Source organism: Somniosus microcephalus, chromosome 24 (assembly GCF_052327205.1).
Source record: "Somniosus microcephalus isolate GS21.2 chromosome 24, FLI_Smic_1.0, whole genome shotgun sequence".
In the NCBI taxonomy this organism is placed as follows: domain Eukaryota; kingdom Metazoa; phylum Chordata; class Chondrichthyes; order Squaliformes; family Somniosidae; genus Somniosus; species Somniosus microcephalus.
Window position 1 is genome coordinate 64237110 of NC_141010.1, and position 27659 is coordinate 64264768.

General features: G+C 46.3%; 1 protein-coding gene across 2 annotated transcripts in view; it reads right to left on the reverse strand.

Annotated features, from left to right (window-relative positions):
- Positions 1–27659, reverse strand: part of kansl1b (KAT8 regulatory NSL complex subunit 1b) — a 223926-nt gene that overhangs the window by 70249 nt on the left and 126018 nt on the right. For both annotated transcript variants that reach the window (XM_085966680.1, XM_085966679.1), the window contains exon 4: positions 173–314. In XM_085966680.1, coding sequence (XP_085822806.1) covers positions 173–314 — 142 coding nt within the window. The remainder of the gene's footprint in view (positions 1–172; positions 315–27659) is intronic.

Consider the following 27659-nt stretch of genomic DNA (forward strand, 5'->3'; position numbering starts at 1 on the left):
AAACACTGATCAAGAAAGTTCTCTTGTACATAGTTTTCTAAATCTAGTATCAAATCCTCGATAGTCAGCTTTGCACACATTTGCAGACCATTATATGATCAGAAAGAAAAACTCTACATACAAACAAGTAACTTTTTTTTTTTTTTTTGCAGTTCCTTCCTGCTGCACTGACCTTATTGGCACGGATTTGCCTGTAAATGTCTGTCTGTTGCCGGATGCGGTACTCTAAATCTGATACATGCGCCTGCAGCCAATTCCAGCGACTCACAATAGCAGCCCGTTCAATTGCCCACCGCCATTCCGAACGCTGCCGCCTGCAAGTGAAAAACAAACCAATGGTCATGTCCATGCATCATAGTGGAAACCAGGCAGAGACACAGAATTCAGGAAATACCCCAACACAACCCTTACTAAACTTCAAATATTCACAATCCAGCAAACACACGGCCAATTTTGTCAAATGATGTTGTTCCTCTTGCCCTGAATGGAATGTTCCACAACTATGTTACTGGAAACTCGTTGACTCAGGTTCAAGGGGTATATCATTAAAATTTGCAGATGACAAAAATAGGGAGCATGGCTAACTGAAGAGGACTATTAGTGACTTCGGGGAAACAGAGGCCAGTTAGTAGATTGTCAAGGGCATAGAGATACATCAAGGATGAGAGGCTTTAGTTATGAGACCAGAGAAACTGGAGCTCTTTTCATTACCAGATAAGGTCAAGAGGAGATCAAACAGAGTTGTTCTAAATTATGAGGGGATTGATAAGGTAAATAGGGATAAAGCTATTTCCACTGGTTGGTGAGTCAGTAAGTAGAGGGCATCAATTTAAGATTTCACCATAAGAACAACGGGAGAGGTTAGCACAACATATTACAGGAAACTTTTTTTTTAATCCGGCACCGACGGGACGCCGGTTCATCAAAAATTCCGGATAACCGAAAGCTATAATAAAAGATACGGAGAGCTGACAGCTCTGTATAAAGCAACAAACCCAAGTGCAGAACAATGGTCACAAGTTCCACGCATCTCTGTAGCTTAGCAACAGCTGCAGCCACACCCTTGCACAGCAACAGATCGAGGAAGGCAAGTACAATATGAAGCAAAACTTACCTGAACCTACTCCTGAATTTTGTCAGTTAACCGAGATTTCCGGTTATTTAGGTGCCGGTAAATCGAAAGTTTCCTGTACAGAGAAGGGGGTTTGCAGGTGGAATGTCCTACCAGAAGCAGTAGTGAAAGCAGAATCCACAACAGGTTTTATATAGAACATGGATAAACATTTGAAAAAGGTAACATTTTAAAAGGGTATGGGGAAGGGGTAAGGGAATGCGATTAGTAGATTTTTCTTTTGGAGAGCTAGCAAAACCATGATGGCAGAGGCTGGTGTCGGGAGCAGCGAAACCGGAGACCCAATGAGTATTTAAACTCACTTTCACGGACTTTCTTACCAATCTCAGACCGGCGGCGCCGTTCCAGAGCCACGTCACGATTCAAAACGTGACACGGGCAGGAGAGAGCAGCTGATTGGGTGAGTACGGCCAGGGAGTATTTATACTACTCTATAGTTTGACAGTTAAGGTTCATAGTTTATAAAGTTTAGACGGTCTTAATTTTTTTGTGGTTATAGTTTCTAGTGCTAGTAACCAAGGGCCCTTGAGTATATCATTTAATTGTAGTGTAATTGGTGGTATTGATTTGATTTAAGTTAATTTAAATTAATTGAAGGGTAAGTCATGGCAGGACAGCTTGGTGCCATGGTATGCTCCTCTTGCACTATGTGGGAAATCAGGGACACTTCCTGTGTCTCTGACGACCATGTGTGCGGGAAGTGTATCCAACTGCAGCTACTGGCAGACCGCATTGCGGCGCTGGAGCTGCGAATGGATACATACTGGAGCATTCGCGATGCTGAGGACATTGTGGATAGCACGTTTAGGGAGTTGGTCACACCGCAGGTAAAGGCTGCACAGGCAGGAAGGGAATGGGTGACCGCCAGGCAGAGTAGTAGGCGCAGGCAGATAGTGCAGGGGTCCCCTGTGGCCATCATACCGCTTTGGATGTTGTTGGGGGGGATGGCTAATCGGGGGAAGACAGCAGCAGCCAACTTCCTGGCACCGTGGGTGGTTCTGCTGCACAGGATGGGAGGAAAAAGAGTGGGAGAGCTACAGTAATAGGGGATTCTACTGTAAGGGGAATAGATAGGCGTTTCTGCGGCCACAAATGAGACTCCAGGATGGTATGTTGCCTCTCTGGTGCAAGGGTCAAGGATGTCTCGGAGCGGCTGCAGAGCATTCTGGAGGGGGAGGGTGAGCAGCTCGTTGTCGTGGTGCATATAGGTACCAACGATACAGGTAAAAACCGGGACAAAGTCCTAAAAGCTGAATATAGGGAGTTAGGAGGTAAATTAAAAATTAGGACCTCAAAAAGGTACTAATCTCAGGATTGCTACCAGTGCCACGTGCTAGTCAGAGAAGAAATAGAAGGATATTTCAGATGAATACGTGGCTAGAGGAATGGTGCAAGGGGGAGGGATTCAAATTCCTGGGACATTGGAACCGGTTCTGGGGGAGGCGAGACCAGTACAAACTGGACGGTTTGCACCTGGGGAGGACTGGGACCAACGTCCTAGGGGGAGTGTTTGCTAGTGCTGTTGGGGAGGGTTTAAACTAAAATGGCAGGGGGGTGGGAACCTGTGCAGGGAGACAGAGGAATGGGAAACAAGGATAGAAGCAAAAGACAGGAAGGAGAAAAGCAAAAGTGGCAGGCAGAGAAGTCAAGGGTTTAAATCAAACATGGCCACAGTAAATAATAGTTCTAAAAGGTCTAAGAGTGTTAAAAAAACAAGCCTGAAGGCTTTGTGTCTTAATGAGAGGAGCATTCTTAATAAGGTGGATGAATTAGCTGCGCAAATAGATGCAAATGGATATGATATGATTGGGATTACGGAAACATGGCTCCAGGGTGACCAAGGCTGGGAATTCAACATCCAGGGGTATTCAATATTCAGGAAAGACAAGCAAAAAAAAGGGACGATAGCAAAATACTGCAGATGCTGGAAATCCGAAATAACAACAGAAAATGCTGGAAAAACTCAGCAGGCCAGGCAACATCCGTGGAGAGAAAATAGAGTCAACGTTTCAGATGAAAACCCTTTGTCAAAACAGCACCTGTGCTTCTTGAGTCTTGACAAAGGGTTTTCACCCGAAACGTTGACTCTATTTTCTCTCCATGGATGTTGCCTGGCCTGCTGAGTTTTTCTAGCATTTTCTGTTAGAAGGAAAAGGAGGTGGGGTAGCATTGCTGGTTAAAGAGATTAACACAATAATAAGGAAGGATATTAGCTCTGATGATGGGGAATCTGTATGGGTAGAGCTGAGAAATACCATGGGGCAGAAAACGTTAGTGGGAGTTGTATGCAGACCCCCAAACAGTAATGCCAAGGTTGGGGATGGCATTAAACGGGAAATTAGAGATGCGTGCAATAAGGGCACAGCAGTTATCATGGGTGACTTCAATCTACATATAGGTTGGGCTAACCAAATTACAGGAAACTTTGTGATATCCGGCACCGACGGGACCGGCGTGTTGCCGATCTATCAAAACTGCCGGACATACAAAGTTAATGTTGAAGCATACGGAGGTTTTCATCTCCGTATCGGACAACAAACACTGTTGCTTAGCAACAGCTTCTAAAGAGTCGGCTGCAGCTGCAAGCGTCTCTAGCTGAAGCTGTTGCTATAGCTACAGACCTTGCAGTGCCTGACTGGGGGAAAAAAAAGAACGAGAACTAAAAAAACTTATAGAAAACAGCTCCCGATTTTTGCCGTTAGATCGAGTATTCCAGACATACAACCTCCGGATAAACCAAAGTTTCCTGTAGTAACAATACTGAGGAGGAGGAATTCCTGGAGTGTATACGGGATGGTTTCCTGGACCAATATGTCGAGGACCCAACTAGAGATCAGGCCATCTTAGACTGGGTATTATGTAATGAGAAAGGATTAATTAGCAATCTTGTTGTGCGAGGCCCCTTGGGGTGGAGCGATCATAATATGATCGAATTCTTCATTAAGATGGAGAATGAAGTAGTTGACTCAGAGGCTAGGGTCCTGAATTTAAATAAAGGAAACTACGATGGTATGAGGCGCGAGTTGGGTAGGATGGATTGGGGAATGTTACTTAAAAGGGTTGACGGTGGATAGGCAATGGCAAACATTTAAAGATCGCATGGATGAACTACAGAATTTGTTCATCCCTGTTTGGCATAAAATTAAAACAAAAAAGGTGACTCAACTGTGGCTAACAAGGGAAATTAGGGATAGCATAAGATCCAAGGAGAGGACATATAAATTGGCCAGAAAAAGCAGCAAACCTGAGGATTGGGAGCAGTTTAGGATTCAACAAAGGAGGACAAAGGGATTAATTAAGAGAGGGGAAATACAGTATGAGTATAAGCTTGCAGGGAACATAAAAACTGACTGTACAAGCTTCCACAGATATGTGAAGAGAAAAAGATTGGTGAAGTCAAGCGTAGGTCTCTTGCAGTCAGAATCAGGGGAATGTATAATGGGGAACAAAGAAATGGCAGACTAATTAAATACATACTTTGGTTCTGTCTTCGAAAGGAGGACACAAATAACCTCCCAGAGATGTCGGGGAACATAGGGTCTGATGAAAGGGAGGAACTGAAAGAAATCAGTATGTGTAGGGAAATGGTGTTAGGGAAATTGATGGGATTGAAGGCCGATAAATCCTCAGGGCCTGATAATCTACATCCTAGGGTACTTAAGGAAGTGGCCCTAGAAATAGTAGATGCATTGCTGGTCATCTTCCAAAATTCTATAGATTCTGGAACAGTTCCCATGGATTGGCGGGTAGCTAATGTTACCCCACTATTCAAAAAGGTGGTAGAGAGAAAACAGAGAATTATAGACTGGTAAGCCTGACATCAGTAGTGGGGAAAATGCTAGAGTCCATTATAAAAGATGGAATAGCAGAGCACTTGGAAAACAGTGACAGGATCGGACAAAGTCAACATGGATTTACAAAAGGTAAATCGTGCTCGACTAATCTACTGGAATTTTTTGAGGATGTAACTGGTAGAATAGATAAGGGAGAACCAGTGGATGTGGTGTATTTGGACTTTCAGAAGGCTTTCAATAAGGTCCCGCATAAGAGATTGGCGTGTAAAGTTAAAGCACATGGGATTGGGGGCAAGGTACTGACTTGGATAGAGAACTGGCTGGCAGACTGGAAGCAAAGAGTTGGAATAAACAGCTCTTTTTCTGAGTGGCAGGCAGTGACTAGTGGGGGTACCGCAGGGATCGGTGCGAGGACCCCATCTATTCACAATATATCTTAATATAATCTCGACGAGGGAACTTGGATGTAATATCTCCAAGTTTGCAAACGACACAAAGCTGGGTGGGCGTGTGTGCTGTGAGGAGGATGCCGAGAAACTACAGGATGATTTGGACAGGTTGGGTGATTGGACAGAAGCATGGCAGATGCAGTATAATGTGGATAAATGCGAGGTTATCCACTTTGGTGGCAAAAACAGGAAGACAGATTATCTGAATGGCAATAGATTGGGAGAAGGAGAAGTGCAACGAGACCTGGGTGTCCTTGTGCACCAGTCGCTGAAGGTAAACATGCAGGTGCAGCAGGCGGTTGAGAAGGCAAATGGTATGTTGGCCTTCGTAGCGAGAGGATTAGAGTACAGGAACAAGGATGTCTTGCTGCAGTTGTACAGGGCCTTGGTGAGACCGCACCTTGAGTATTGTGTGCAGTTTTGGTCGCCTTATCTGAGGAAGGATGTTCTTGCCCTGGAGGGAGTGCAGCAGAGATTCACCAGACTGATACCTGGGATGGCAGGAATGACATATGAGGAGAGATTGGGCTTATACTCGCTAGAGTTTAGAAGAATGAGAGGGGATCTCATTGAAATTTATAAAATTCTAACAGGACTAGACAGAATAGATGCAGGAAGGATGTTCCCGATGGCCGGGGAGCCCAGAACCAGGGGTCACAGTCTAAAGTCATTTAGGACAGAGATGAGGAGGAATTTCTTCACCCAGGGTGGTGAACCTGTAGAATTCTCTACCACAGTAGACAGTTGAGGCCAATTCATTAAATATATTCAAGAAAGAGTTGGATATATTTCTTAAGGCTAAGGGGATCAAGGGATATGGAGAGAAGGCAGGGACAGGGTACTGAGTTTGGATGATCAGCCATGATCTCATTGAATGGCGGAGCAGGCTCGAGGGGCCGAATGGCCTACTCCTGCTCCTATCTTCTATGTTTCTATGGGCCAAATGGCCACCTTCTGTGTTGTTTAAAAATTGTAATTTTAACTTGGCCCCATTCAACAGACATTTTACACTGAAAGAAGGCCACAGCACTAAGAATTGAGAGGGTGACACTGATTCACCTTCTTGGATCTCAGCCATACCACTGTGGTGAACCAAAACATTTCCACACATGGAAAGGTGGCCAAAACCTGGACCTTATACCCTGGGACACTGTGGTGCACCTCGAGAAACTGTGTGGGGCAAAGAGAAAGAAAATCTCTCAACAGAAGAAGTGTTGCAGCCCATTCTGTTGACTGCACTGTGCAAGCTCCTGTTCCAGTCCGCTGGTCCCTCTTCAGTTTCCCCCCGCCCTCCATTTCCTGTTTATTATACCACATCCTGTTACACAGAAACAAAGTGATAGAGGAAAACCATTTTGAAATGATAGCACTCTTTCCTCAGCCACTGACTTACAGGCAGCAGGTAAGCCGGTGATCTGTTCCCAGACCTTTGTTAATATGACACCAGAAGAGATAATGACAGCAGCCTGGGCAAATTCACAGAATCACAGAAACCCCACAGTGCAGATAGAGGCCATTTCAGCCCATCGAGCCTGCACCGACACATATCCCACCCGATCCCCGTAACCCCTACACCAACACATATCCCACCCTATCCCCGTAACCCCACGTATTTAATCCCCCTAACACTAAGGGTCAATTTATCATAGCCAATCAACCTAACCCGCACATCTTTGGACTGTGGGAGGAAACCGGAGCACCCGGAGGAAACCCACGCAAACACGGGGAGAATGTGCAAACTCCACACAGACAGTCACCCGAGGCCGGATTCGAACCCGGGTCCCTGGCGCTGTGAGGCAACAGTGCTAACCACTATGCCACCGTGCTGCGGTCATTGGATATGTCCTCCCTCCAAGGAAGGAACAGGCCTCTGCTCACCATTACCCCTGGAATGATTGAGGCTACAAACTCAGGAAAATGCAGGAAAAGTACAACTGTTTAAAAGTTGTGTTCAAGAGAGGAGGAATGCTAGTCAGGATCAGCCAGTGGAGGAATCTGGCCTATCGAAGTGCAGCTCAAAGCCTGCTGACTGGGGTACAGGGAGACACTCCAAGCTGGTAAGCACACGTGAGGAGTGTGGATGTGTAAGCCTTCACACAGACAGCTGAATTCTGAATTAGCTGAAGTTTGTGAAATTGAGGTGGACAAGTAGATCACTGAAGGAGCCAACCTATGGAGTGCCATTAGTCTAAATATATTAAAAAACCTGGAGTTTAAATTGCAAGCTGTGAACCACACACTCCTGTCGCAGCAACAGTCTGCCAACACACCATCAATTGCAGAAAAAGAATATATGAAGTCGGATCTCTTGGAGCTCAACAACATGACTAGAAACATTCTGGATAGATAGCAACAATTTTTTATGCACCAACACCATCTCACCCGCCCTCTCCAAACCCACACTAGACATCTACCTGCAAGGGCTGTAAGCTCACCCTTGTTGGATAATTCTGCAGGAGGTGGACGTCACAGTATCCTGTCTTATTATACCCCATTTGTATTCTAATAGTGTCTCCAAAAGCAACATATATAAAATGAGGCAGCGATACAGCTCTGGAGCGAGAGCAGAGCCCCTTGCAAGGTGGTTCCGATCCCTGTCCCCAAGGTGGCAACGGTAAACAGCTGCCACCAATAATGCTTCCAATGGCTCATCATTTTATTTTGGTCACAGACAGGCTGAGCTTTCAACCTACCCACATGCCACTGTTGGGATTCTCACATTGCTAGCCTGCAGGCATCCCCAGAAAGGCAGCGGGGAAGGTTTCCGCCAGAATGACAAAGTTACAAATGCAGCATTGTAACATACACACTGTACAGTGGAGCTGATCAGCCCTACTACACAATGGGGGCTCGGTCACATTAACAGAATCACTTCTATTGGGAGCAATTCTGAAATAAAAATAGGCTATTGAAGAAATCGCCATGTTTGGAGATGGGGAGGAGAGAAAGACAAACTTTCCATTAAAAAAATGTAGGAAACTATCCAATTATTTAGTCCTGAAATCAACCTTGTTCACACTAGTGGTGCTGATCATCTCAAACAGCTGGAAGGACCAGGCTGAGGAGGCTCCACCAATATTCCCTCCAAGGTACACGACCGCATACCAATCGGGAGGTCCCGCACAGGCCGCTCACCAGCTGCTGCCGCTGGAAAATATACCGTGAATGAGTGGCCAAAGGGACTGGGCACCAAAAGAAAGCTGGAGGGAACATTGACCCACTTCAAAAGGGTGGTGGCCAAACAGATGGAAGTAATGGCAAAAGGACATGGCTCTTGCCCATCTATGTATTCATGTATAACAACATAGAAGCAGTCATTTTCCCATTAGGCATGATGTTATCTACATAAACTGCTTTAATCTTTATTTTGTAACAAAGAGGGAAGGTAAAAAAAAATTCAAAGAGGGTTATTAGAACATGAAATGTCTTACCCTGGCTGAAACAGGGACTACAATATAATTTAAGGGGAATTGGCCAGGTATTTGAACAGGAAGAATAGAACAGGGAAAAGGGATCAAGAGTCGGCGGCTCCAGTTGACGAGCTAGCACTGAACGGCCGACTTCTGTGCAAGTAATGTCTTTGATTGTATAAACAAGCTGTGACAATCAGCCAATCAAAAAATACCAGCAGCATTTGCAGCCTAATCACATGATACAGGAACAGGAAGCAAGCTTGCCCCATCATCAGCTGTAGCCAACCTGAAAACAAGACTTAACAGAGGAGCAACTCCGTTTTATAATGCCCCTTGCTAACACCATCCCAAGAAAGCAATAACTGAACACATTGGTTTATGGACCCATTAATGACAGCATTCCCAGGTACCATTACAGCTTCTCAAATTCTTTTGGGTCAGCCCACATCATACAGAACACAAACCTTACACCGTCATTCTCCCTCCTCCTATACAGCATCTGCTCCATCTCTCTCCTGCCCCTGCCAGGCCCTTTCCTCCTCCACCTCTCCAGAACCCCTCGCAGCCCTTCTCCAGCTGCAGGCCCAATGTAAAGTAGTTGGAAACGAGATCGGTTGCCCAGCAGAATCAGTTTTTACTCTGACTTTTAGGTTGCTGAATTTAGTGCGCTCCAGCCTCATCTCATTCGGTTTGCAGCTGGGGGCTTGATGCCTGTGCTTCAGGAACCAAGTGGCACGATGACAATGTAAAAACACTTCTATTCCTATATAGCAAGGACAAGATCACCAGCTATCTTGCAATGCCCCATTAAACACTTCTAGGTCAAGTACAGCATGGGTTGGATGAATAAAGCTCCTTCTACACTGTCCATTTAAATATTCTCAGGTCAGATACGACAGGTTGGATACCAAGTAAAGTTCCCTCTGAAATAACAACAGAAAAAGCTCCCTCTGCTCTGCCTCGCCTCAAAAAATGTACCTCAACCCCAAAGTCCTATTGGGCCAATGAGATCTCCAATTTTCCTATCAGCCATCCCTGTAGACTTCGGCAGAGTGAATTTAATGCCAATCAGCGGAGAATTAGGGAGCTTCCTGAACCACTCAATGAAGTAACAGCTCCTGTTCCATATTTAAAGTTAAATGTTGGTTTTATTGACCCAACCTTGGCTGAAGAATCACAATTAGCAACAACAACATTGACAAATCTCACCAATCTGAAAATGCTAAACTAAATTCAAGCTTACTTTGCACCTCACCACACCCTCAGGATGCCCTAAAGCCCTTCACTGACAATGAATTCCATCTGAAGTGTATTCACTGCTTTGGACATGTACAGCAGGTACCTCAAAGCACTGGAGAGGTACCACCAACGCTGCCTCTGCAAGATCCTGCCAATCCATTGGCAGGATAGGCGCACCAACGTCAGTGTTCTTGCTCAGGCCAACATCCCCAGCATCGAAGCTTTGACCATGCTCAATCAGTTCCGATGGACGGGTCACATTGTCCGCATGCCCGATACGAGACTCCTAAAACAAGCGCTCTACTCGGAGCTCCGGCACGGCAAGAGAGCCCCAGGTGGGCAGAAGAAACGTTTCAAGGACACCCTCAAAGCCTCCTTGAAAAAGTGTAACAGCCCCATCGACACCTGGGAATCCCTGGCCCAAGACCGCACAAAGTGGAGGAGAAGCATCCGGGAAGGCGCCGAACACCTCGAGTCTCTTCGCCGGGAGCAAGCGGAAGGAGCGCACGTCAATCCAAGCACCCCACCCACCGTCTGCCCCACCTGCGACAGACTGTAGGTCCCGCATTGGACTCATCAGTCATCAGAGAACTCATTTTTAATGTGGAAGCAAGTCACCCTTGGTTCAGAGGGACTGCCCAAAAAGGATTCGCTACTTTGTAGAAAAATCCAACAAGGATCCTTTACACCTAACCTGAAAACTGGAACAGGCAGAAGATGCCTTAGTTTAATGTCTGACCCAGAAGATAATAACTCCAATAATGCAACAATCCTTCAGTACTGCACACTGAGAAGACAGCTTAGATTATGCGCTGAAATCCAGGAACAAGACTTGAATATTGCGACTCCAGAGGCAAGGGCAGCTAATAAAAATAATCCACGCAAGCCTATCTTAGTAATGAATTTAGCACAAACATTTTCTGACAGGGCAACAGGACCACATTTCGCTCCCCATTCCTTTCAGTAGGAGATTTTACTTCAGCACAGCAACCAACGTGATCACCCAGTCACTAGAACATGAGCAAAACCACTTCGCTCGGTCTGACTGGCCAGACTCAAAGAAGAACAAACTTGCATTTATATAGCACATTTCACAACCTCAATGTCTCTAAATGCTTCACAGCCAATTAAGTACTTGTTAAATGTGATCACTGTTGTTATGTAGGCAAACATGCAATTAATTTGCCCACAACAAGATTCCATAAACAGATAATGTTTATTGTGGGATAAATGTTGGCCAGAACACCGAGAGAACGACCTTCTCTTCACAAAGAGTACCATGGAATCTTTTACATCCACCTGAAAAGGCAGGCATGGCCTCGATTTCACAGCTCATCAGCAAGACAGCACCTCTGGTAATACAGCACTCAGCCTTCATTACTGTGCTCAAGTCCTGGAGTGGGGCACAGCCTTCCAGCTCAAATCAGTCCACTACCACTGAACCAAGCTGACACGTTACAAGTCTCAGAGTATCCAGTTACTGCATTCACTGGACTGAGGCTTTTGTTGTCATGTTTGAAAAAGCGCTGCTGGGGAGGTGAGGCCGAGGCTTGAATGCCCAACACTGCTATACTCCAAGCTCAACACTGAAGGAGACAAAACAGAGAAGGCTGCAATCAACTGCAAAAGAAAGAGTAGCTCACATCACCCTCATTGGCCATCAGTATGGTTACTCTGCTCCCCAATGATGCCTACCAACATGTCAAAGGTCGTCATGTATTCATGTTAGAAAATCAAAATGTTACTGGAAACCAAGCATTGTGGTCGCCACCAACTAACATCTTCAGAAAGACCAAAACATATGCACACACAAATCCAATATAAAAAGCAGAAACGTTCTTTGAAAGTTTACTGGTCAGAGACTTGAAGTCATAGAAATCCAGGGTAGAACATAGGGCAAGAAGCCAGGAACAGACTGCTTGTAACAGGTGTAATGTCATATGAGTAACAAGTGATGAACAGAGCCATTAAGGGCTCAATGATGGGAACCATGCCTCTAATCAATACGAATTATCTGCAAACTTGTCAAATTTCACAGCGATACTTAAATAGGAAAACCAAAAAGATTTAGACTGCCGACATAACTGCGAAGACAAATGGCAAATCAAATTTCAAGTTTTTCCTCATGAGTCAAAGAAACATGTGTTAAGTACAGTCCCCAAACTGAACAGAGGGAGATGTACTTCACAACGTGCAGATTATAAATGACCATGCCACCTTCCATACCAGTGCTTCCGACATGTCTTCCTTTTTCCTCAACCGAGGATTCCCCTCTACCGTGGTTGACACGGCCCTCGGCCGTGTCCGTTCTATCTCCCGCACTTCTGCCCTCACGCCTGCCCCTCCCTCCCGGAATCACGACAGAGTTCCCCTTGTCCTCACCTTTCACCCCACCAGCCTCCACATTCAACAGATCATCCTCCGCCGTTTCCGCCACCTCCAGCGTGATCCCACCACCAAACACATCTTCCCCTCACCTCCCCTTTCAGCATTCCGTAGGGACCGCTCCCTCCGCGACACCCTTGTCCACTCCGCTATCGCCCCCAGCACCCCTTCCCCGGCACCTTCCCGTGCAAGCGCAGGAGATGCAACACATGCCCTTATACCTTCCCCCCTTGCCACTATCCAGGGACCCAAACACCCCTTCCAGGTGAAACAGCGATTTACTTGTACTTCTCGCAATTTAGTATACTGTATTCGCTGCTCACGATGCGGTCTCCTCTACATTGGGGAGACCAAACGCAGATTGGGTGACCGCTTTGCGGAACACCTCCATTCAGTCCGTAAGGGGGACCCCGAGCTTCCGGTCGCCTGTCACTTTATTTCACCGGCCCATTCCCACACTGACCTCTCCGTCCTCGGCCTCTTGTATTGTTCCAGTGAAGCTCAACGTAAGCTCGAGGAACAGCACCTCATCTTTCGATTAGGCACTTTACAGCCTTCTGGATTCAACATCGAGTTCAACAATTTCAGACCATAACCTCAGCCCCTAATAAATAAATAAATAAAAATATATATATCCACACTTTTTGTCTTTTTTTCTTCTCCCCCACAGGGCAGCTGTCTTTCACTCTGCCAGCACAATTCACACTTCATCTCGAGCCATCCTTTGTTTCTTAACCTGTCCCATTACTTTTGCCTTGAATATCTCTTAATGTCCCTTAATCTCTGAATCCACCTTCCATCCTATCACAGGCCTTCCCCTTTGTTCTTTCATCCCCTCCCCCATTTCCCAGCCCCTACACTTGCTTTAAAATCGGTTCCATTTCCTGCTTTTTTTCCCAGTTCTGACGAAAGGTCATTGACCTGAAACGTTAACTCTGTTTCTCTCTTCACAGATGCTGCCCGGCCTGCTGAGTTCACACAATCACAGAAACCCCACAGTGCAGATAGAGGCCATTTCGGCCCATCGAGCCTGCACCGACACATATCCCACCCGATCCCCGTAACCCCTACACCAACACATATCCCACCCTATCCCCGTAACCCCACGTATTTAATCCCCCTAACACTAAGGGTCAATTTATCATAGCCAATCAACCTAACCCGCACATCTTTGAACTGTGGGAGGAAACCGGAGCACCCGGAGGAAACCCACGCAAACACGGGGAGAATGTGCAAACTCCACACAGACAGTCGCCAGCTGTTTCTCCAGCATTTTCTGTTAATATTATATTATAAATACTGCTGTCCTGCTTTCGACCGCTAGAGGCCCTCAATAAATTCATGATTCCCTCTGGCACTATTATTTTCAAATGCAAAAGTCTCCTGGACATCACAGTTTTATCTTCTGCTTGCACCTGCCCCCCAGACTGCAAATCCTTAAGTAACATCCAGCTCCTAGCCTCAGCATACAAAAACATTTGTGTTCTACTTCACAAAACTTTTATGGTGACTAAACTTGCCATTTTGCGCAGGTTTAATAGCCTCTCGTTTAGCAATGCAACTCGAGCTAAAGCCAATGTTGCTGCTCACAGGAGCAGGCCATTCAGCCTCGTGTTCTGCATTCAATATCATAGGACTGATTTGTACCGCAACTGTATTTACCCTGCTTTTCCTGCATATTCTTCGATATCCTAACCTAACAAATCAATCGCAGTCTTGAAAATTTCAATTGACTCTCGGCATCCACAGCCTTTTTTGGAGAGTTCTACATTTCCATTAACTTTTATTTGAAAAAATACTTCCTGATTTCACTCCTGAATCGTCAAACATAGAAACATAGAAGATAGGAGCAGGAGTAGGCCATTCAACGAGATCATGGCTGATCATCCAAACCCTAGCACCTGGTCCCTACACCGACAGCCATCCCACCCAAGCCCTATCCCCGTAACCCCACGTATTTAGTCCCCCCCTAACACGAAGGGTCAATTTTTTTATCATGGCCAATCAACCTAACCCGCACATCTTTTGGACTGTGGGAGGAAACCGGAGCACCCGGAGGAAATCCACACAAACACGGGGAGAATGTGCAAACTCCACACAGACAGTCGCCCGAGGCCGGATTTGAACCCGGGTCCCTGGCGCTGTGAGGCAACAGTGCTAACCACTATGCCACCGTGCTGCCCTTTTAATTTTAAGATTGTGCCCCTTGTTCGGAATTCCCTCACTAGAGCAAACAGTTTATCTGTATCGATCCTATCAAATCCGTTTATTATTTTAAACAATTCAATTCAGAGGAATGAGCGACAGGCCAAGCAGGGGAGCTAATGAGACACAATCCAGTCATTAACCCCGAGAGCTTGAGCTGTGGGTGTTAATTAGGCTCAAGAGTCAAAATGGTCCCTTTCTTCAAAGAGCAGGTACCAATGGGGATGTTAAAGCTCAGGATCAGGTTTACTAAAAGGCACATCTCTTATCCCACTTGTACTTAGCTTACAGGCCAGCAATTCCACTCACTGGTGGGCCAGGAATTCAACAGTTAAAACTGTTAGCAGGATTTTTGTCCCTTTCAACAGAAAAAAAAAATCAGCATCCATATTCACATACATGCACTCGAGTCTGTAGAGAAACATACTGAGAGTGGAATTCCAATTATCTGCAATGCTTTTATTTGCAAATACTCCCACTGACATTGAGAAACCAGCAGGATTCAAAGTTGCCAGCATTTGTTTTTCTTCACAACTCAGTTGATCTCTTCCTGCCAGCAAGTTCAGGAGCTGCCCTGCTCACCCAAAGAGCAGCGAGATGGCTGAATCTGCTCTGGCGGTGCTAACCGTTGTCCCTGAGCTATGGACGTCACAAAGGCAGTGTGCACTCACCTGCAGCAATCCTGCTGGCAGTCTCGGTCGCACTGCCCACCTTAAAATCAATACAGCTTGCCAGTTGAAACTGACCTGGTGCCAGTGAACAATGCCGAATGTAACAAGGTGGTTACTATACCAGCTGGTATTACACATAACATAAAGGCTTTGTATTGATTTTAAAGTCAGCAGCTCCACAGCACTGACCTCACTGGAGACTGCCGATGGATTGCTGGAGAAGAGTACATGCTGCCTTTAACACTCACCTCCATAACTCGGGGACCCACTGATATCAGAGCAATATTTTTACCCAATGCTTCCAACTCTGTGGTAGATCCAACTGGAATCATGAGTAACTTTGTGCTGGCAAATTGGGTGATAAAGCAGCTGTTCAACAGTACACTACAGCTAGCTCTGGGAGGGGGGTTCAGATTGGTGGTTTTGGAGGGGGGGGGGGGGGGATTCTACATTCAGACCAGCAATCCGCAGTGTACTTTGTAAACTCTTAATTACCTGCTAACTTCTACTATCTGCCATTATCGTGAATAATCTAATGAGACACCAAACTCTGCAGCCACCTGCTGTTTATCCATGGCAGAGGTGGGGCTTGCAGGTGTTTTTCCACATACCTCGGAGCCCATCTGTAGGCTGGCAGCTGCAAGAGAGAGACAGGTAGGTTTTCAAATACTGGTTGCAACCTGAAAGCAACGTGACAAATTTTGCAGAAGGGGGTTTTCAGAGCTCACCATTTCACCGGATACAGAGGAAGGGTCAAAATACAAAGAAACATATCGAGCACAACTTATTGCATTCCATGTCATTAGTGCTCCCTCAATGTACCTTTCTGTATTTAAAAGACAAAGCTGAAAAATTACTGCATTACTGTTAGTTGGGGGGAGGCAGCATTTTACTGCACACTGCAGTTTGCACATGGATTCAGGTCGAGGACTCCTTAAACACATTTTATACTATTTGTATTCTAAAGGCGCAATAATATTTACAGTAAGCTTGTGTAGTGTTCAGCTTAGGCCTGCTTTCCCACCCAAAGAGAAACGGATGCTGACTTTGAGGTCACATGCATGAGTAGCAGCCGCGTGACACCAAGCCATTCAGACCAATGAAACAACAGCAAAAATGGAACAGATTGAAGAATCGGATTGCATTTATTCATGTAAAAACACAACTATTCCTTGGAATTGCAATTCCTACCAATCAGAGCATCAATATCCTGATTATAGTATGAGCTGGCCTCAGAACATCAGCAGGCCTTTCCACATCAACTTGGAGCTTGACTAGGAGGCTAGGGAAAAGGCTGACAACCTCGAACACCATTTGAGACAAACCTTCGTCCAAACAGTGTGGTCCAATTCAGCAAGTACACAGCTTTGGGTTTCCTCAACTTACACAAGGCAAAGGAAATGCCGTCAATATGAAGTTCAGCAGAAATGATAGTGGCTGCAAAACTGATGTTAAGGAAAGATGAGGTGGCTAATTGGTGCCAAGAATCCAACCCTGGATGGAAGCTGGCAGTGCAAGGCAGTCAGATGCTGCAAGAACAGGAACTACTGTTGTAATTCCTTCCTCCCTCCCTGTCTCGGGCTGCTGGTGCTCTACTATATAGGGGCAAGTTTGTGTCTTAGGTTGGAGTGCAAGGAACTGAGGTTAGCAAGGTGAAGTCAAGAGGCTGGACAAATGATAACTTACAATTATATACATAGGGACAGGACTGAGTAAGCCATTTCGCCCCTTGAGCCTATTCTACCATTCATTCAGTTAGGTCATGGCTGATCTGTGCATCAACCCCGTTTACCCAGCATTAAGAACACAAGAAATAGGAGCAGGAGTAGGCCATACAGACCCTTGAGCCTGCTCCGCCATTCAGTAAGATCACGGCTGATCTTCGACCTCAACTTCACTTTCCCGCCCAATCTTGATCCAGCATCCACAGCCTTTTGAGGGAGCGAGTTCCAGATTTCTGACAGTGTGTGAAGTGCTTCCTGATTCCTCTCCTATGGCCCCTTGCTCTGGATGCTACAAGAGGCAATAGTCTGTGTATCTACCCTATCAAATCCTTTTATTGTTTTAAACATCGATTAGATCACCCCTCAATCTTCTATATTCATGGGAATAGAAGTCAACCTGTCCTCATAAATTAACGCTTTTAGTCCCAGTATCATTCTAGTCAGTCTGCACGACACCCCCTCCAAGGTCAATCTATCCTTCCTGAGGTGCGGGGCCCAGAACTGAACGCAATACTCCAGATGGGGTCTGACCAAGGCTCTGTACAACTGAAACATAACTTACAACCTTTTATAGAAGAACATCCCATCCAGCTTCACAGAAAACAAGAGACCTTCTGAACAGTTGCGAGATGGCCGAGATGTGTTTAAGCAGTTAGCGGGGCGGAGGGGTTTATGGCGTTCCAAGGAATAGGGCTGATCATCTACCAAAGGTGGAGCCAGGAGGCCATTCAGAGGAGCAGAAGACAGGAGAGGACTACAGAAGTAGTGAGTCGCAGCTATTCAGAAATCTGTACACAAGGACTTTCAAACCCCTCCAGTGGGGGGTGGGATGCGTGTGTCAAGGTAGGCCAGCAAGGACAGGAGTGATGGGCAAGAATGGTTTAGTGCAGGACAAGATGCAAGCAGCAGAGAGTTGGGCGATTTGGAGTATTATCGAGGCTAGGTCAGCAAGGAAGGTGTTGGAGAATGAGTGCAGAGATGACAAAGGCATGGGTTAGGAACAAGACAGGGGTAGCAGCAGCTTCACTCCAAATATCGCAAGAGACTTTATAGTATTATAAACCAGTCAGATCTAAATTGCACCCATCCAGCAGTTCTTTCATAGTAAGGATTTTAATCAACAGCTTGCCTGGCTGATGACTGTTAAAACGTGTCCACACAGACAGCGCTCAACACTGTGCTGAGCAGTGGGAAATGAATCAAGACACAGGACTGAACTGTTCTACTGCTGTACAGCTTGGAGTAACTCATTGCAGAGCACCACTGGGAGAGATCAGGGAAAACAGAGCTGCCCGTTACCTCGACCAGAGAGTAATGGGGGGGGGGGGGGGGGGGGTGGGGGAGGAGACACACAAACACCCATGCCCAACCAAAAGAAACACACTTGTATTAAATACCAGTGAGTATCGTACAACCATTACCCCATTCATGAAAATGACCATCAGCTTATAGAGCTGTTCTGGAGAGCTGGGTAATGTCATTATCATCTACTGCTTTCCAAACATACTGTGACCACGGTGTGCAGCCCAGATGGAGAAGTCTGCCATATAAAAATGACAGGGGTGGTGGGAGAACTGAGCGTGCCCACGCATGTGTGCTTATAAGCTTTTGCTGCCCCATTTGATGCACAGTCCCCTCACAGCAGGAAATCACAGCACAAAGTGGCTGAAGATATGGCTTATGTATTGAGCTCTTCCACACATTGAAAAGTTGCACTGCACCAGTCAGTGCGTGCAATCCTACACAACGGCTCCTGCAAACAAATGTGGTATCTCATTCAAGATTTCATACAGACATCTTCAAGCAATTAACATTCTACTAAAGCCAATATTCCTACCAGAAGACTGGGGCAGCTTACAACTCAGAGCTGACTTATGGTCACCTCAGACTGTGGTCCAACACTTATCCCGCCCAACATAAAGTCCTGGCAAATAAACGACCCTGTAAGCTCCACAATCTGGCCAGCAAAGGGCAGCCAACAATGTCTACAACTGTCCTGTTCACCACTTGCCTCTATTTTGGATGTTGCATGGTCAGAACCTAAAGAAAACTAGGATGAAGTTGGTTCCTGTGGCTAATCCCGCCCTGTTCCTGTACAACCACATCTAGTATCACCAGGAGTATGGATTCAGATCTGTATGAGAATTCTATTGAACTGGCTATTCAGTTTAAATAGTAAATACAATATAAATTACTGGGTTAACCATATCAGCGTTGATCAAAACAGTTTGACCATAAAGAGAAGACACACGTACACGTATCTACTGTGTACATGTGTTTAATAATTATATAAAATTACAGCAATAAAGGACAATTGAGGGTGGAAGGGGTAACTGAAGACAGCAACATGTGAGCAAATGTAACAGGGTCAATTCAGCATGTCATCTAACAGTATCATCACTAGGGGGAGTGAAGGAGTGAAGATGGGGCAGGAGGGTTGGATTCTTGTCTCAGTACGAGGGGGATGCCTAACACGGATATTATCGCAGTGGGCGGGTGGCTGGGGGAGGGGGAAGAGTTTGTGTAACTTTCTGTTGGACCTTTTAACTTTCCACATTTGCTTCTCGGCTCCTAAGAGACTGCAGGCAGGCTGTCCGTTTTCACAGCACCACTAGTTCATTTATTAACAGTGGAATCCTTAGCTCATGCTTGGTTTCTTCTTTCCCTCTTCCTTTTGGGGGCCAAGGTTATTTCCCCTCATAAGTTTTGCAATTGGGGTCTGCATTGGGAAGAGATAATTAGCTCATCACATTCTCATTATGCAAGATACAACTGCCAAATATTTGAGCTGGTAAGGGTATAGCATTGTCTTTTTGCAGACCTCCTTTGGCTGCAAGTGCCATTCAACTCAACTCTTCCTTCAACTGGGAGAGGAAGGAAAGAAGGCAGTGAGGGGGCAGGGGAAGAGGGAAGGTGTGGGGGTGGGGTGGGGGGAAAGAGAGGGGAAGTGGCGGGGTGGGGGGGAAAGAGTTAAGTAGGTGGAGGGGGAAAGAGGTAAGTAGGTGGAAGGGGAAAGAGAACACCTTGCAAAATATACTATGCCTTTAAATTTAGAAAAATGTCCCAGGGCTTCATAGATACGAGGAGGGAAAAAGCTGCCGAGCCGAAGGAGAAGTTGTTTGGAGGAGGTTTATACAATCATATCGCACAGGAGGCAGCAGTTTGGCCCAGTGTGCCTGCACTGACTGTTTGAAAGCGCTGTCCAGTTAGTCCCACTCCCCCGCTCTTTCCCCACAGCCCTACACATTTCCCTTTTCAACTATTTATCCAAATCTCTTTTGAAAGTTACTACTGAATCTGCTTCCACCACCCTTGGACAGTGCATTCCAAATCATAACTCACTGCATAAAAAAATTTCTCATCTCCTCCTTGGTTCTTTTGCGAATTATCTTCCATCTGTATTGACCCTCCTAGTGGAAACAGTCTCTATCTACTCCATCAAAGCCCTTCATAATTTTGAAATCTTAAAAGGAGGTGGAGAAATGGAGGAGTTCAGGTGGACAATTCAGCAAGTGCAACCTATACAGCTGAAAGCATGACTGCCAACAGTGGGGCACAGGGTGAGGGTGATGCAGCAGTGGCTGAAGTCAGAGAAATGCAGAGTGTGGGGTGGGGTGGTAAAGATGGTCGGGCTGGGTGAGGTTACAGAAATAAGAGCCAATGGAGGGATTTAAACACATAGATGAAAATGTTAAATTGGAGGTATTGGGGGACCGGAAGCTATTGTAGGTCAGGGAGGGCCAGCCCTGATGGTGAACACGACTTGGTATGGGATAGGATACGGTTTTAATCAATGTTACCCCTAATTTTAAAGTTGGGTGTGTGAAATTTGACACTGGAAAAGCCAGTCATGGGCTGCACCGGACCGGCAGACAGCACAGCTTCGAAGGAACATTGGTTTTAATGTGAAGCTTATGGAGGGTGAAGAATGGGAGGGCAGCCAGTCGAGCAGAGGTAAATCAAGTCTGAGGGTGACAAAAGCACAACTGAGGGGTTCAGCAGCAGATGGGCTAAGGTCGAGGCAGGTGATAGTATGTGGTCTCTGTGATAGAGCGGAGCTCGGCTTGTGGTCGAATAGCACGTTAAGGTTGCAAATAGTCTGGTTTAGCCAGACAGTGGCTGGGGAGGGGAATGGAGTTGAAGGTGGGAGTTTGCAGCACTGGCCGATGATCGTTTTAATCTTCCTAATGTTTAACTGCACTGTTATTACTCACCCAAGACTGGATGTCAAACAAGCAGCCTGACAACACAAAGGCAGAGGAGGGGTCAAAAGAGTTAGAGCTGGATGTCACGTGGAAGCTGACCCCATAGCGTTGGATAATGTCGTGGGGTAAGCTGCAGATGAGGAAGAGTCACGGTAGGACCCTTGGGCTCTCCTCTTTTCTGAGAATAATACAAGCATTAGCACAACATTAAAATACGCAGATTGTAAATAGACAGGAAAAGAACAGGATGTGGTTTCAGAGCTGCAAGTTTGAAATCACACTAAACCAAGTCTAGTCTGTCTGAATTATCACCTGCTGCACACAACCAAGTATGGCAGCATCTCCAGCCCACTGCACTCTCGGGAGAGAATCATCCCTATTTGTAAAATCCAACCAGGATTCAAGTTTAAATATTCTGATATATCTACCTTCTGTCCAACAGCATGACAGTATTGGTAATTAAGTGGACCCGAGAGACCTCCGACAAGTCATAAATACTACAACTAAAACAAGCAGCAGCATTTATATAGCGCCTTTAAAGTAGCAAAACGCCCCAAAGCACTTTACAGGAGTATTAAAAAACAAATTTGACACCGAGCCACATAAAGGAGAAATTAGGGCAGGTGACAAAAAGCTTGGTCAAAGAGGTCGGTTTTTCAGGAGCGTCTTAAAAGAAGAGATGTAGCGAGGTGGAGAGGTTTAGGCCGGGAATTCCAGAGCTTAGGGCCTAGTCAAGAGAAGGCACGGCTACCAATGGTGGAGCGATTATAATCAGGGATGCTCAAGAGGGCAGAATTAGAGGAGCGCAGATATCTCAGGGGGAGGGGTGGGGCTGGAAGAGATGGACAAGGATAAGAATTTTGAAATTGAGGCGCTGCTTAACCGGGAGCCAATGTAGGTCAGCGAGCACAGGGGTGATGGGCGAACGGGACTTGGTGCGAGTTAGGACACGGGCAGCTGAGTTTTGAATCACCTCAACTTTACGTAGGGTGGAATGTGGGAGGCCGGCCAGGAGTGTATTGGAATAGCCAAGTCTAGAGGTAACAAAGGCATCGATGAGGATTTCAGCAGCAGATGAGCTGCGGCAGGGGCGGAGACGGACATAGGTGGTCTTAGTTACGCTGCAGATATGTGGTTGGAAGTTCATTTCAGGGTCAAATATGACACCACACTCACTATCCAAGCATACAAACCAAGCAGCAGATACAAGGTAGCATTGAGGGTGAAGATTAGCTTGCATAGTTATCGAGTCTGATGTAATAGCTGCGAGCAAAGCACAACAGGTATCGACCTTACTTTTCAAATTATTTACAAATGGGCTTTTTCAAAGTTTTACATAAAGAAGCAAAACACAAAGCCTGGTGAACAAATATATACAAATATAAACCCTTAAGAGGGTAAACCTGCCATGAAAAGCCAGGTTACATCAGACACCTTCTCAATTTAGCAGAGAACTCAGCCCTGCAGCTCCACCGAACCCTGTATATATGAGACAACCAGCCTATCTCAGAGATGAAACCCGCCAGCAGAGTACAGCTCACCTGTACATTATGGAAAATGAACGTGGGTGCAGGAAGAGATGAGAAAAAAAATACTACAAACTGTTAAGGGAAAAAAAACTTCAAACTCGAATATAAAATAAAACCAGAACATTCTGGGAATACATGGTAGGTTATTCCGTATCTGTAAAGCAACAAGAGGGCAACATTTCAGGTGTAAACCTTTGTCTAAACTGGGCCAAACATTAACTTGTCTTTTTTCCTCATAGATACTGATTGACCCGTTGTGTATTTCCAGTATTTTCTGCTTATACAGTAAGCTCTATGGCTGGAACCAGAACCAACAACCGTAACAGAAAGGAAGGACAACCTAATTAGCTATACAGGAATCATAAAGAGGAGTCAATCTTAACGCAGCTAAACCAAAGTGTGGTCAGCAATTAAAAATCTACAAGCACAGTAATTAAGAAAAGGGAAATCAGCACTTTAAAAATTGACTCCAAAATTATGAGTGGCTGCACAACTCTTCTACCAGAGAGTCATGAGTCAGCAATGAACTGCAAAAAGCAGAAAGTCGAGGGGGATTTCACCAGGAGACCCAAAAAGCAACTACACGAGTTGGGGCCAAGGGCAATACAGTTAATGTATGTGACCTCTTCTAAAACCAGTGCCAAATTAACTCAAATCTTCAGACGGGTCTATATAATCAGAAGCACTGCATCGGCTGTAAAGCACTTTGGGACATCCTGAGGTTGCGAAGGCGCTTGTATAAATGCAAATCTTTCTTTCTATAATGTGAGCAGATGCGGACTCTTGAATCGCTTCTCACGAGGCAGAGGCTGACCCAGATTTTTACCAAAGCATAACTGTCATTTATGCCACAGAGGAGACTGAATGCACTCCAGGGTGGGGCAGGGAGGGAGAGGAGAGATGAGACACACACACTTGGAGGGAGGGGAAATGGGAACATGTATGAATGAAAATATCTAGAGATATTTTGTGTTACCTATGCACACTTGCAGCTGAAGGGTTTAATGGCCAACATGCTGAGGAAGGGCAGAGAAATGGATAATGGAGACCCCCTGTTGAGTAAGTTGTCAATTTTTTTTAATTTTTTTTTTAAAAACACATTATACATATTCAAGCCTACCTGTATGCAAGTCACGTCAATCCAAAAACACACACAAAAAAGAAATTGAGTAAAATTGTGAGTTTTCTGTTCTGTTCCTCTCCTCTCTGTTGTCAGTTGCTGCCAAGTAGATACAGCCTTACAACAGCAGTAGAACGTCGGGCTATCACAACATCCACAGGATGGATGAGAAAACCCAATTAATATGAGAGTCCCACCACACTTCAGAGCCATCTCACACATGCTCTAATGGCTGGGACATCATAGCATTACGACTGCATTCTACTCTGCAGAGTGAGAGGGGGCAGTAGCAGCCCTGGATCCTTGAACCAGCAGCTAGGCAGGCCCAGAAAATAGCTTAGAGGCCAAGTCTCTTGTTTACATATAAATAGGATTTGCATGTAAATGACAATGTTTTAATAAAGCCATCACAGTGCACTTTGAAATTCAGCAAACATGCAGACAGGCTCCTCAACAGACAGGCTCACCACCCTCACTCCTAACACAATTCTACAACACAAACCAGGCTAAGTAAAACTAAAACAACCAAAAACAAAGAACCCAGTATTCAAATCAATTCATCTTGACAAACAAGGAGCAAACAACCATCCCAACGGTAAGCATTTGAGACAGGTTGCACTGGTAAAGCGTCATTGTCGGCATGTTACAACACATCACACCCAGGCTGCCACCCCACCCCATCTGAATTAAGAAAACACAAAGAAATCTGCACCTAAAGCATGACAGAGCCTGATGGGCACTTGGGCAATATCACCCAGGGTTGGTATATCATGGGGTTTCACAAGACCAATGGCACGAGTAGGGGTGTCTGAAACATGGTTACTCCAATTTAACCACTCGACATGTTTCTAATTTTTATATCACTAATACATATAAATGGGACAGCTCACACAAGTTGCACCCGCAGGTTCTCAGGTCTGCATTAAGGTTCAACGTAGTCACCAGAGCTCCCACTAAGGTGCGTGCGCGGGGGCCACACAGTGGTCTGAAGTCCTGCGTAGGCCACTCACCTGCTTTTACACTGTAGACACTGCGCATGTGCAATAATTTGAATGGGCTGTGCATTGGGGAAGCAGGCCACGCAGGAGGCAGTGCAGCTTACGGAGTAAATTGGTCAATATACTTTATAATGAATCACCAAATTGGTACTAAAATACAATACTGGCAACATGATGGTAGAAATATACAGTGGGTCCATCAGAATTTGAAAATAAGACTGGTTAATGAAGAGCCTCCACCAGGGGATGCAGAACAATCTCAGTCAATGTCATGAAACACAGCTTTTTGTAAACATGCACTTCCTATAATGCATTTAATACAAAGATCAGCACCAGAAAAGCACAACACTCACCATTTCCTGCAACTTTGAAACATCATCCTGATCCAGTTCAAACTTATAACAGTTTGTATGAACGGTCACTGCTACCATAGGCATTGGCATGACTCTTCATGTGACACTGAAGGTTTTAAGTCTTGTTATATTTCTTCTAACCCTGCCCATTCTTGGTGTACATCTCCCTCTTTCACACACTTTCCATGAATTATGTTTTACAGTTGTACAAATGTTGGCTTCTACGAAAACCTTTCCATCTTATTCTTTAGTAAGAGCTATTTTCTCAGGTTGCTAAATCTGTGGAACAGGTGCTAAAGATGGCACAAGTGATAAAGCCAGACAATACAGTAGTAAATACTATCCCTTTTACAGACATTGGCACACTTTAACACAATAGAAGTGAGGAAGAACTACAATACAATTGAGTCAAATTGATCAGACGACGAGTTAAACTTAACACCATGTTCACGGTTTTGTGGCTGTTTTGTAATCTTTTATTTCGGAGTCGGTGAAACAGGTCCTGGTGTTCAGCTTCCTGGAGACTCTTTTTTAAATGAGACTTTTTTTTAGCTATTTATTATAAACTAGCTGAAGTGCCCGGGGGTGCCAAGGGTTTTTTGAGGGCATGTTGTTGTTGAGAGAGAGAGAGAAAAAGAGGGAGGGGGGGGGGGGGGAGGAGGGAGGGGAGGGGAGAGGAGAGGGAGAGGAGAGTGGGAGGGAGGAGGAGAGGAGAGGGAGAGGGAGAGGAGAGGGGAGGGAGAGGAAGAGGAAGAGGAAGAGGGAGAGGAGAGGGAGAGGAAGAGGAGAGGGAGAGGAGAGGAGAGGGAGAGGAGAGGGAGAGGAGAGGGAGAGGAGAGGGAGAGGGAGAGGGAGAGGAGAGGGGAGGGAGAGGGGAGGGAGAGGGGAGGGGAGAGGGAGGGAGAGGAGAGGGAGAGGAGAGGAGAGGGAGAGGGAGAGGAGAGGGGAGGGAGAGGGGAGGGAGAGGGGAGGGAGAGGGGAGGGAGAGGGGGAGGGAGAGGGGAGGGAGAGGGGAGGGAGAGGGGAGGGAGAGGGGAGGGAGAGGGGAGGGAGAGGGGAGGGAGAGGGGAGGGAGAGGGGAGGGAGAGGGGAGGGAGAGGGGAGGGAGAGGGGAGGGAGAGGAGAGGGAGAGGAGAGGGAGAGGAGAGGGAGAGGAGAGGGAGAGGAGAGGGAGAGGAGAGGGGAGGGAGAGGGAGAGGGAGAGGGAGAGGAGAGGGAGAGGAGAGGGAGAGGGGAGGGAGAGGAGAGGGGAGGGAGAGAGGGAGAGGGAGAGGGAAGGGAGAGAGGGGAGAGGGAGGGGAGAGGGAGGGGAGAGGGAGGGGAGAGGGAGGGGAGAGGGAGGGGAGAGGAGGGGAGAGGAGAGAGACAGAGGAGAGGAGAGGAGAGAGAGGGCGAGTGGCCCGCGGCCGCAAGTGGAGCCAAGCCCCGGGAACGGGCGTGAGCCGGCTTGAGGCTGTGAGAGACGGCCGGGCCCGGTTAACCCTTCCCCCCTCCCGAGCCCCGCCCTCCGAGCCCCCCCCCCCACCGAACCGGGGTGAAGACCGCCAATTGCGGCTGGGCCTGCGCTAACGCGCTCTGTGTCTCGGGCTTGAGACGCCGCCCGGGACTGGAGGGAGGGAGCGAGTGAGTCGGAGCACGCCCAGTTACACCCTGAATGCGCACGTGCAGCACGCACACAGCATGCTGGTAGTTGTCGTCGTTCCTTGTCACGTTGGACTGAGGCTTCCCTGGTTACTGTTGCTAAGCGACGTGAGGAGAAGGAGCCGAATGTTTTTTTTTTTTTTAAAAAGATAAAACCCCCGAGAGAAATAAGGAGCTATGAACAGAGAGTTTATTATATTTTTAGGAAAAAACTGAAGTAAAATTTTTAAAAGTCGGTAATTAAAGCGGGGAAAAATTTCATTAAACCTTCTCCCCCCCCCGGTCTGCCTCCGAATGAAAACCGCGACGTCTTTGTCAGGAAGCGCTCCCTGGGTTTATAAAAAAAAAAAATTAAAGTTGATTTCCAATGCAAGTGTGGAGGAAATGGCCAAAATGTTTGTATTTTTTTTTAGAAAGATAAAACCCCGATGGGAAAAAGAAATGAATAGTTAGGAATCAAAATGGCCGACACTCACCTCAGTTCAGAATGATTAGGCCCGCCTCCACACACGCACCGATTGGTCAACCGTCAGGTCACTGAACTGTAGGATTGGTCAATCGTCACGTCACTCAACTGTAGGATAGCCCGCCCGCACACGCAATGAACCCGCCCCCGTGACGCAGCGATTGGTCAACTGTCGGGTCGCTCGGCTGTACGATTGGTCAACCTTCACGTCACTCAATGCTAATGAACGGATAATGAGCGGAATTTTGAGCGTTTTTTGGATACCGTCGGCACAATTTTTGTCTGACCAAAAAGTAAATACACCTATGAGAGTCCCCTAATGATAAGCTTTCTTT